The 11,899-nt window shown below is 52.8% G+C and overlaps 1 protein-coding gene across 1 annotated transcript; it reads right to left on the bottom strand.

The window, feature by feature from the left end:
- Positions 1 to 1,826: 1,826 nt before the first annotated feature.
- Positions 1,827 to 11,135, bottom strand: Cabp5 (calcium binding protein 5). The gene is made up of 6 exons (XM_047537825.1): positions 11,073 to 11,135; positions 9,805 to 9,835; positions 9,233 to 9,376; positions 7,387 to 7,496; positions 4,463 to 4,610; positions 1,827 to 2,703 (listed from the first exon to the last, which is right to left on the bottom strand). Exons 1-6 carry the CDS (start codon positions 11,133 to 11,135, stop codon positions 2,678 to 2,680), a joined length of 522 nt encoding a protein of 173 aa, XP_047393781.1. The 3' UTR covers positions 1,827 to 2,677.
- Between the last annotated feature and the right edge of the window lie 764 nt (positions 11,136 to 11,899).

Here is an 11,899-nt window from a genome sequence, read left to right as displayed (position 1 = left end):
GGCAGATTGAAGGGGAGATCTGTTTCTCTTTAGCTCAAGAGCAAGCAGAGGATAAATCTTCACCGACTGCATGCAGAAATGCCTTAGTAAGCGCTCTTCTGCTCCTGGTTCTACACGGCCGTCCCTTGCTTAATTAAGGCCTTCCTTACCACCTTTCCTGCCTCTGCTCTTGAACACACCAAGCTCACCCAGCCTCTGGGCCTTTGCGTGTGCTGGATGCTCTGCCCTGGTCTTCTGCAGCCCCCCTCCCTACTGCATCTGGTCCTGGTTGCAATACCCTGTGATGGGGAAGGAGGTGGGCTAGGCCACCTCCCTTTTAAGAGAGAACCTCTTCCCAGCTCTGGGAAGTGCAGCCTTGGTTGTCAGTCAAATCAGGTGTCCTCAGCTTCTAAGTGACCCCACCCATCCAGAGACGTGCCTTTCCCTAGGCAGTCCATAGCCTGGCTGAGACCAGGTGTGGAGACTCGGCAGAGCTGTGTCTGGAGCTCTCGTGGGCTCTGCCAAGGCCCAGGAGCCTGCACTGTAGCTCAGCTGCTCCTTCCATCCCACCCGATCTCCTTCCCTTCCCTTCACGGTTCTGATCCCAAGGAGACCCCTGAGGGAGCTTCCACATGCTGGCCCACCTTAGAGGGGGAAGGAGTCCCAGAAACCCATCTTGAAATGCTCCATCTACAAGACACACCCCTTCCAGCTGTTCTAATAAGCCACTCTTCCCCGTCCCCAAACTCTCTGTGTATTTGACCGCCCCCCTTTATCTTTCTGGACGGATTCATCCCAGCATGAGATTCTCTTAAGTGATTTCTTCTCCGCACAAACTGGAATGTCACTCCCCTGAAAGCAAAAATCTTATCCCTGAGCTCTTTCCAGGACCCAAGAATAAGCCGGGTTAACTGTGAATCTGAGCTGACCAGTACAGTAGCCGCATGGGGCTATTTAAATTCAACTTAAGTAATAAGATCGATTATTTATTAATGAAATCTTATTTACTTAATAAACAAGAAATGAAACTCAGTTCTCAGCCCCATGCTTAACCCTCAGTGGCCACCCATGGCTAGTGGCCGCCGTGATGGATGGGGCAGATCTGGAGCATTTCCATGGTGGCAACGCCCCTGTTGCACTGCAGACCTCTAGGATGTCAGCTGCTGCGGGTCAGTGCCCTGTCGTTCTGACCCTATCACCAGGGACAACGCGGGGCACAGAGGGGCCCAGCAATCTGTCTAGAACAGTGAGAGGTGCCCCGTGAGTCAATGGGAGGGGGAGGTGCCCAGGAGGGAGGGGAGCTGGGTCCTTCACTCCAGGTCCTTAAACGGGTCTCCAGGAACATCCTTGCCTGACTCCACCCTGATCCACTGAGCCCTCCCGCGGACCCCCAGGGTCACTCCTCTCTCCTTGCTGTTCCCACCTCAGACCTCCGCTGGGCCGCACGCTGGGTCTCCAACACTCCTCCCTCGGACGTGTCCCTCCTGCTCAGCAAATGCCCCGAAGTCCCCAGGGAGAGTGGCGGCACCTCCCCACACAGCTCCTCTGTGCCGCCTTCCTGCCGGGTGGGTTGCTCTCACGCAAGCTCCCGGGGCATGGCGATTTTGTCTGTTTTACTGATGCTCTAGCTGCACGCCTGCCAAGGCAACCTGCAGGCAGCAAGCACTGGCTACATTGCTACTGAAAATATGAAGAATAGGAGGAAAGAAAGAAGAGAGGGGCAGTGGGAAGACAGAAAGAGAGGTCAGAAAGCTTCAAAGTCACGGGAGAGGAAGCAGACACAGGTAAGCAGGCAGGAAACACGGTGCCTGGCTCCACTTCCTCTTCAATGGGATAAATGGAGGCTTTTGAACAACCCGTTCCATGCATCTGCTCAACAAACGTCAAAGCGAGAAAATCTTGGACATGAAACCTTTATTTTGAGGACCTTGGTGCTGCTGGAGGTGAGCTGTTCCCAGGTGGAGGCGAAGGGGAATCCTGTCCTCAGTGTCACGGACAGACGGATGCCAGGACTCGAGGATGGAGACTGGCGAGGAGGCAGGGGGCTTCCAGAGATGGCTTTGCAGTCACCTGGCTGAGCAGGGGATTTGGGGGATCCTCTTTCTCTTTCTCTCTGGATATTTGGTGGGGGATTAATTCCCCAGGGATCTGCTTGCCTAAACCTCCATAATCCAGATTTGTGATTTAATTCAGTTCCCTAGAGTATCTTACACCAGGAGGGGGATGTGGGAGATCAGAGGGGAATAAAACCAACTGTGCTTCCAGGAACTCGTGAATTCACCGGGAGTGCCCCCTAAGGCACGCTCTCACACCCGGCCTCATCAACAGGCCAGTTTCTAGCCCCACGACTGACATGTCTCCCTCTCACAGAATGAGGGCTTCTGAAGTTGAAGTCGGAAGGGTGGGAGGGGTGGGAGGACAACCCAACAGGAAAGAAAGCTGCTTAGCCCAGGGAGAAACTAGGGAAGAGACTCTGGCAGGTCACAGGGATTTAGGACTATGTGTAAGGAAAAGATGTCGTCACCCTCTGGAATTTCTGCTGCTGCTTTCAGTCTAACCTCCACCCATACAGCTGCAAGGCCATTGACTACCCACCCTCCCACCCTCCATCCTTCAAGGGGTCGTAGGGATTGGGTCCTCAGCAAGCACTGAATCCACGTTGGCCCGGTGGGGAGCATCTGGGTCCCCAGGGACATCCTCAGCGGGACATCATCTTCACAAACTCTGCAAAGAAAAACTGCGGTGAGGCGCCTCTTTGTAAAAACAGCCACATTGGGCTTTTGAGTCCTTTCTGTGCTGATCTTTGAGAAATTACTTAACCCCTCTACCCTCCATTTTCTCATCTGTAAGATGGGAGTGGTAGGATCACAGTTTTTCCTATGTTAAGAGGGTTGAATGACACAGTGCTCGTAGGACAGTCTGTGTTCCATGAAGAGCCATGGTTAGTGTCTGATTATTTCAAACTCTGCTGTCTCAGAGGGAGTCCTCTTACAGATAAGGAAGGGGGACATGAGGGAGCCCCTGAGCCCGAGTCAGGTGGACAGTGACTGGAGAACCCTGGAGAGGATACGGTTTGCACCTGACCTCACAGTGAATCGATCCCAGAAGAACTTGTGGGCCTTGCCCTGCTTTGAGGTCACCCTGTCCTCTTGCCTATGGTTGGCCTGCAGATCTGTTTCCCACCCTGGTCCTCCATCTTTCCCCCGTTTCACTGATGTCCGCTGCAGGCTGAGGCTTCTTAGACCCGCAGGAAGACTCATACAGCAGAGGTGGGTACAGAAAAGCCCTCCGCTGCCTCCTGGATGGAGGAGACGCAACCCTGGAGAAAAGTACAAGAGAGCTTCCACGGAGAGGGGCAGAAAGACTCCTGGAAGCCTGGGAGTCATGCCGCCAGCTAAGGTGAAGGGAAACCTCTAGCAAGGATGAATTGGCAGGTGTCCCTGGAGGCGCGGAAGGTTAAAGTGTGGTCAGTGGGCACAGCATCAGCTGCAAAGGAGCAGATAGGGGAGGACGCACAGCAGGTGGGTGTTTGCACCAGAGCATTCGAGTGTGGATGTGAGGACGCTCCTGGGGACTGGAGCTGAATAACACGTGAATATCAGGCTGAAAGGTTTTCTCTACGGGCACCTAGATTCTGAACTCTTTGAACGAGGGAGTGTCTCGTTATAACTCATGAGCCCAACATGCCCTCCACAGAAATGATCCCCATTCCCAACCACGTGAGGCTCGATCCTTCTCACTTACCGATTACTAAAGACACACATGTTGAGCTCTGTGCTAGGACCTGAGGTTATAATGATGAGAGATTTAGTACACGGTCTCAGAGGAAATGGAGATAAGTCCTTTGAGCTTTCGTGACATCAGAGAAATGCACCCTGTGTGAGGGGGCGCCCAGAGGAGGGATACAACCCAGCAAGACGGGCAGGAGGCACATTGCAGGGGCCCAACTCTGAGCCACAGGACAGAGGAGGTGGTGCTCAGGACAGAAAGAAGAACATGGGCAATGATGGAAAAGAGTAATGATTTATTTTTAAATGGTGGCATTTAGTGCATGATTTCTTTTGGTTTTCTCCAAGACTTTGAGGGAAAGCTGTCATTATCCTCATTACACAGATGTGAAAATTCACATGTAAAGAGAGTAAGAGACCAGATAAGGTCAGACGTAAACAGAATCCTGAATTTGAAGTTCAGGAGTCTTGAGTCAGGAATATCTGCTACTAGTTAGCCCGTCCGTCTCCTGCTGGGACACGTCTTTCCCATGACACAAGGTGCTCAGGGAGCCAGGGAGGAACAGGAGAGGAGGCAGCAAGTCCTGAGCATGGGGGAAAGGGCCTCTGGACAAGGGACTCCACAGAGTCCCAGGACTGACATGGTCAGCCCACCTCCCAGCCCACACCCGGAGAGGAGGGGAAGCACACCCTCCTTGGAAGACCACACGGGGAGTTAGAAGCAGATCCCAGCTGAGCCCACCCCAGTGCATCACCTTCGAAGTCAACGGTGCCATCTCCATTGACGTCGGCCTCCTGGACAAACTCGGAGATCTCCCGGGGGGTGAGCCTTTCTCCCAGAAGCCTCTGCATGGCCTGCTGCAGTTCCGCCAGCGTGATCTCCCCGTCTCCATTGGTGTCAAACTGAACAGAAGCAGAGGGGCTGGATGAGTAGCACCAACCTTGGCAGCAAAGACAACAGTGTTCACGGACCACAGGAGCCAAGCCGAGGGCTTCGGGCACACGGTGCTGGAGAATATCAGCACCTGGAGGTCCAGGGTTCTTCCAAGACTCGCACACATCTTTACGACTGTTTAAACAGCATTATGGAGGTAGAACTGATGTACAGACAGCTGTGCAAGCTTAACACCTGCAGCCTGAGGACTTAGAACATACACATGCCTTCATGGAACCATCGCCTGATCAGCACAGTGAATATGACGTCGCCTCCAAGAGATTCCCTGTGCCGCTTTGTTTTTTGTTCGTTGTCTGATGAACATGATATCTGCTCTCTTTTAAGTTTTTGAGTGCCCAATGCAGGTTGTTAATCTCTAGGTCCCTGGGACTCAGTCATCTCCATAAATGAGACTTTTAAACCCATTGAAGGACAGCCCACCTGTCCCTCTGCCCAGTCCCTGGCAACCAGCCCACTAGAGCCTGCGCCTGTGAGTTCATTTTGGAGACCTCCTGTCCGTGGAGTCATGCACACCTCTCCTGTGCGGTACAGACGGACGGTGGAATGTTGTTCTGCCTTAAGGAAATGCTGACACGCAACAACGTGGCCAACCCAGAGGACACAGTGCTGGTGAGATAACCCAGGCACACAAGGACAAGCATTTCAACAGGGCAGGCGCTTGATGCATGTTTGTCAAATTAATAAATGACCTCCAGTACTTCTCCTGCCCATCCTTAACCGATCTCCCAGAAAGTCTAGTGCATCCTCTCTCCAGAGCACACGGAGGGGCCAGTAACTGTCCGTAGCTCTGCCGACACTGACCTGGCTCCAGTCAGGGGCCGTCTCCGCGGGTCCCCTGGCTCCCATCCTACTCCTGCAAAGGTCTCTTCTCTACACATCAGGCTCCATGTTCACAGTCACTTAAGGGATAAGTCAGATCTTATCACTCCCTCAGCGAGAATCCTCCAGTGGTTTCCTGTCCACTGGGAACCAAATGCTGACCCCAGTCCATCCCCAAGGTTTGGCCCTGCCCGCCACAGATCAGAGGTCTCCACCACATCTGTGCCCTGCTGTGCCCCTTCCAGCCCTCGCTGCTCCGAGCGCGAGCATGCAGCTGTCTGCAACGTCCTCACCGGGATGAGAGCAGCTCTGTCCAGGGGAAATGCATGGCAAGCCTCCCAGGTGATTTAAAGTTTTCTCGTAGCCACGCTAAAGAAAAATGTAGGGGCTCGGGGAGCAGCGCAGGGGAGGGCTTGCTTAGCATGCAGCAGGCCCTGTTCCATCCCCAGCACCAAAAAAGTTAAAAGAACCATATGAAATTAATTTTAAATAATCAATTTTATTTAGCCCAATGTATCCCAACTCATTTCAGCATGTAGTCTATTTAAAAATCATTAATAAGCTACCTGCCGTTTACTTATTTGTATGCACACTGGACTTCTTAAGACTTAGCCTACTAAGTACTTAGAATATACCTAGTTCACATACTGAGCTTAGAGGTGTACTTAATTATACACATACACTTACACCAGTTTACAGGTCTTGATCCAGGGCACCTTGTACACACTCAGCATTTGTCAACTCGGACACTAAATTTCTATCACAAATATTCAGTCTGCATTAAGTTTTATTATGAATTTACGGTTGAAAAGGCAGGTTTTCACACCCAAGTCGTTCCAAATGAAAGTTTTCCAGTAATTGAATTGACTCTTCATGCTGTACATTTAAACGGATTGTATTTCAATACTTGGCCTGGCAGTCAATTGAATATAAATGAGATTAAACAAAGAACTTAATTGAAATCCACTGAAAGTAATCATTGGTGTGAGTGGTAATGGGAGTGGAACCCGGGGCCTCGAACAGGCTCGGCAAGCGCCACACCACTGAGCCACAGCCTCAGCCCCATTGAAATTAAATAGAATTAAAAATTCAGTTTTCAGTCACACTGGCCACATCTCCAGAGCTGCTGCCACATGTGGCCAGCGGTTACTGTTGTAGACAGAGCTCTTCTGTGGTTCCAGAAAGTTCTATCTGAATGGTGCACCTGTCAATCTTTACACCAAGCTGGGAGAGAAACATACAAACTAGTCGGTGGAGATCTCCCAGGATTTGAGCACACAATGGGCTGGTTCCAAAGTCTTTGCTTCTAACTGCTACAATATTTTTCATTTTTGTCTTATGTAGTTGAAAGCTCTCCTAGTAAGGAAATTATTTTATCAGGGGTTATAAGCAATCCTCTTACCTTTCCAGCATCTCTTTTAAGCACTTTTATAATAAGTGACTTAAATCAGATGATTTCTTTGAGATCCCTCCTGGCAATCTCAAATTTTTCAACTGTTCCTTCCTATCATAGGCTCCAAGATTAGAGACCCTAACATTTTGGGGGAGAATACATGATTCTGATCTCCAAGATTTATGATCTCCAAGAGTCTTAGTTTCCTCATCTGTATGATGAGTGACTGCTTATTCTTGCTGTTTGTGGGTTAAATCATAACATATGGAGAGGCCCTGACCCATTTCAAGTGTTATTTCCCTGCCCTATCCATCCCACTACGGTTAGACAAAAAAAAAAAAAAAAAAAGAAAGAAAGAGAAAGAAAGAAAGAAAGAAAGAAAGAAAGAAAGAAAGAAAGAAAGAAAGAAAGAAAGAAAGACAGCTTTGCTGGGTTCTGTCCATGGTACTGACTTGTGACAGACCCCTGGGTCTCCCTGAATCATGCCCAGCACCATGGACCCTTTCACTGACCTCCTTGAAGGCGTCTCGCATCTCCTGGACACCAATCATCCCAGCCGTTTCTGCAAGCAACTTGGGGGTCATCAGCTCCACAAAGTCCTCGAAGTCCACACGGCCCCCCACTGAGGCAGAAAAGGAGGGGTCAGCAGGACTCCATAGCCTTGACCTTCCAATCCCTCAGGTCACCCTTCCAGTCAGTTCAGGGAATAGGGCGGCCCCCAGACCCCTGCCTTCCAAGGGTTTTCTGTGTTGTATTTTTGTTAGTGGCTTAGAGTTAGACATACTAGTGGGGTTCGCTTCAACATAGTCATGCATGCATGGGATAGAACTTGCTCCTTTTAGGTCCCCAGAGCTTCCTCTCTCCTCCCCTCCTCCTTCCTCCTGTTCCCTTTCCTCCACTGGTCTTTCTTCTACGTACCTATTGCCTTTTCTTAGGTTGGTGCTCTATGGTCTTAGGTGGAACTCAGGGTGGTCTGTGCACATAGACGCATAGCGTAATCTGGTCATTTTCATTCCTTGGGTCCTCCCTTTTCCCGTTCCTCTTCCCTCTCCCCTAACCCCCCATGCTACTGATGTCCCTTTTATTTTCATGGTTCCGCACCCCACTCATTTCCCCCCATGAGAGAAAACATTTGCTGCCTGACTTTCTGAGTCTGGCTTTTTTCACTTAGCACAGTGTCCTCCGGTTCCCTCCATTTACCAGTGAATGCCAGAGCCTCATTCTTCTCTGTGTGAGTGAACCCACCCCTTATCTTTTACTCACTCAACTCAAGCCCTGTGTCCCCCTAACCTGGACCTGGTGGGCAGGGTGTGTGTAGCAAAGGAACTGGTTGTCCATACAAGGTTTAGTATGGTTAGGATCCACGTTCCCTCATCTACACATCTGTCAAGAGGGAGTATGAATTAAATGTGTCCCAGAGGCTCTTCCATATCTGAATACAGTCATCCTTTGGTATCCACTGGGGCTTGGTACCAGGAATCCCCATGGATATCAAAATCTGTGGATGCTCAAGTCCCGTTTATTTGCAGTATTTGCATGTAACCTATGCAAGCTTCCCATATTCTGTGCCTCATCTCTAGTGACTTATAGTCCCCGATACAGTAGAAATGCTCAGTAATTGTTATACTTTGGTGTTTAGGGAACAAGGACAAGAAAAAAAAAAAAAAACCTGAACACGTTCAGTACAGACACAATTATTTTTCCACCTGCAGTTGCTTGACTGCAGACACACAGGGCTGACCCCACCATCGTCACCTTAAATTCAATCTTAACTTAGTTACAGGCCCAGAAGCAAACCAATAGCATTTTTACTCCAATTTCAATCTCAAAAATCAGTTTTGGCCTCCATCTAAAGATCCATCCTTTTTTCAAATCTGTTCACCACCATTAGGTCCAACTCCAGGTCCATTTCCAACATCTAACACAGCTCCAAAATGGCACTGCTCAGATAGACTTTAATGGAGATAGTGATAAGCCACACTTAATAAGAATTTGCTGTAGACTACGACTTTGTCTGCCCGAGTATCCTTATCCGCTTCCCATGGTGCCATGAGGTAAGGAGGGTCATATTGTCACTCAAAGACCAGGAAACTGAAACCCAAGAGTCTCTTCACTTCTCAAGCTGACCTTCATTGATAAATAATAGAACTGGGACTTGAACCAAGATCTGTCTCCCAAAGTTCCCTTCAACTATTTCAAATGCTGCCTCCCTATGTGCAGTCTGGACAATTCTCCTCAGACCTCCAATCCCTCAGTGCCACCTCTCTACCCCCAAATAGACTGTCTGCCTGCCTATGCTTCCCAGTCTCTCCCTCAGCAACCCCCAGCCCAGTCATTCCATTCAATCCCTGGTCTCACAGTTCATGCGGACTTGCTGGCCCAGTTCGGTCAATTCCATCTCTGTGGGCATGTAACCCATTGTCCTCATGAGATTCCCCAAATCCTTATGGGAGATGAACCCATCTCGGTCCTTGTCAAACTCTAGAAATGCTTCCCGGAGCTCTGAAAGTGAAGAAAGAAGAACTGTGGAGGAACTTGAAACAGCCAGTGGGGAAGAGAGGCAGCCCTTGAAACTATCAGTGAGGCAGTGAGAGACTCAAGGGGAAGGCACCCTGGAAAACCAAACCCTGCAAAGGCGGCCAGTGTGACCCGCGTCACGAGGGGAGCGGCTCCCGAGCTGCTCGCTGACCCCGATGCTCAGCGGGGTGGAGGGGTCTCAGAACCCAGGAGAAGGACCTCCAGCTTTGGCCTCACGAGGACTCCTGTCTCACCCCGGGTTTCTGAGCCGGGCCTGGCATGTGCCGAGTACCCCGCGGGCACTCAACTGCCATGAGAAGGATTTGCAGCTGAGGGGACAGGAAGGGTGTGAGGTCTGCACGCACAGAGCTGGAGCGTGGGGGCCTTGAGGGCATTTGGGGGGCAGACGTTACCTTCGATCTCGTCCTGTCCCAGGGGCCTCTCCTGGGAACCATGCAGGGGAGGGAAGGCGGAGAGATGGTCAGGATCCAGCGCTCCTCCAGGCAGGCCCCCGTCCCCACAGCCGTCCTCCAGGCCTCTGTCCCTCAGCCTCCTTCCGTCCCGACCCCCATTCCTCAGCTCTCTGCTCTCTTTCCTTCCCATCCCCTCTCATTTCCTCTTTCCCGTATTGAACCCTGATCTGCCCCTTCCCAGACGCATCCCGTGTACTAACAGCCACGGTGTCCGAGCCTCCCCAGAGGAGGAGGCGCCACGTACTGTCGCAGCTCACGTCAGGCTGGCTCTGCCGGCTGCTCCTTCATTTAGACCTCAGAACTGCTGAGTGTCATTCCCATCTCACCCATGAAGACGCTCAGGAACAGGGAGGTCAAGGGAGCTGCTGAAGGTCACACAGCTCGTAAACGAGATCCCTGACCAGGAGCGGTGGCATGGCCACTCAGGTCCAGCACCGGGGCGCGAGTCCTGGGCTCCCGACTCCAGGTCAGAGCTCTTTCCAGGGCACCCCACTGGCTGTCTCCACCTGCCTCCCCTTCCTCCCAAGAGGGAGGATCCCTTGAGGTGGGAACAGAGCTCAGTGCCGTCAGGAAGGCCATTGAGGAGTGCCAGCAGGACCAGTTCCTGTCCCTCTGAGAGCATGTCTTCCACACTGCCCTCCCTGCTGCTGGACGAGGCTGCAGGCCAGGCCTGGACACCTGCAGAGACCCTGGGAGTCTCCCCCAAGCTGGCCGCCACCCTCTAGGTCCCTTTGCCTGCGTCCCCCAGCGTCTCCAGCCGTCCTCCGTGCAGTCTCCTCTCTGTCCGCCCTGCCCCTCCTCCCCTTCCTGCCTGACGGTCACAAGCCAGGAATGGACACACCTGCCCTGCCACTTCCTCCTGGGTGAGCTTATGACTCAGCCTCCCTTTCTTCACCTGTAAAGGGGATGAGTCTCGAGGGCCTCGGGAGCAGTTCTGAGAATTAAATGACGCAGGAGCACAAAGGCCTTTGCACAGAGTGGGCACATGGCAGGGACTTCGTAAGCGGCCAGCATCGTCATCCCTGTCACCTTCACCCGCCTCTCGTGTCCAGAGCAAGGAACACGACCCCATCCCAGTCCCGTTTGCTCTCCTCAGCCCCTGCTCCTGAGTTTACTGCCGCCTTCATCCTGCGCCACCCTGGGTTCCGAGCCTCTGCTCCTGCCCTCGCTGCCCACTTCTCCCCTGCACCACTGCCCGCCCGCCTCACCCGCTGCTTCTCCGCGATGCCCTTCCTCAGGAAGATGCAGGCGGGGCCCGAGGGGAGCTGCATGGGGCAGCAGGCTCAGGCTCCCCTCTCCAGGCAGCCCTGCTGCCCGCCTGGCAGCCCAGCCTCCTGCTGCTCAGCCCTGGGCCGGCTCTCCTGCCTCTCTGGGCCGCTCCCTGCTCCGTGCCTGCTTCTCCAGCTGTGACAGCTGGGGGCCTCCACCCAGCTGGGAGGGATCAGGGCTGCCCTGCCTCCCCATCTGGCCCCAGGGAGTCGTCCTGGGCAGAGCCATCTGGGGCTCTGACACTCAGCCCAGGACGGCCCTGAAGAGGGGATCTGGGTGGGGATTAGAGCAGGCGCCTGGTCATCCACTGCCCACCAGCATCAGCAGTGCTGGCTCCAAGCCTGGCCTCTGGGCCGCGGCATGGAGAGGACACGACTCTGGCCTCAGCACCCTCCTGACCAAGTGGGACCCATGTGCAAGGATGGCCTGTTGGCAGGGTGGCAGAGAGACAGTCTGGGCTCTTCCCTGCTCCTCCATCCCACCTGCCCTGCCTGAGTAATTCAGAGGACAGCAACAGGGAGTCAGGGCTGGTCATGGTGGCATCAGGGCCCAGGGGTGGAAAGGGGTCCAAAATGGGTGGGGGTAGGGGCCATCCGATGTGGGAGTCAGAGTTCCCCTGGGAAATGGAGTGAGCCAGAGAGGGCAGGCACGCCAGAGGTCATGAGGGTTCAGACGTGACCATGAGGCCTTCCAACGTGAGGTGCTCGGGGCCCAACAGCAGTCTCGCCAGTGCCAGTGCATGAGGACGGCCACCACAGAGACTCGA

The sequence above is a fragment of the Sciurus carolinensis genome, unplaced genomic scaffold, assembly GCF_902686445.1.
Source record: "Sciurus carolinensis unplaced genomic scaffold, mSciCar1.2, whole genome shotgun sequence".
In the NCBI taxonomy this organism is placed as follows: Eukaryota; Metazoa; Chordata; class Mammalia; order Rodentia; family Sciuridae; genus Sciurus; species Sciurus carolinensis.
Note: the sequence above shows the minus strand (reverse complement) of the source record. Positions and strands in the feature narration are given on the sequence as shown.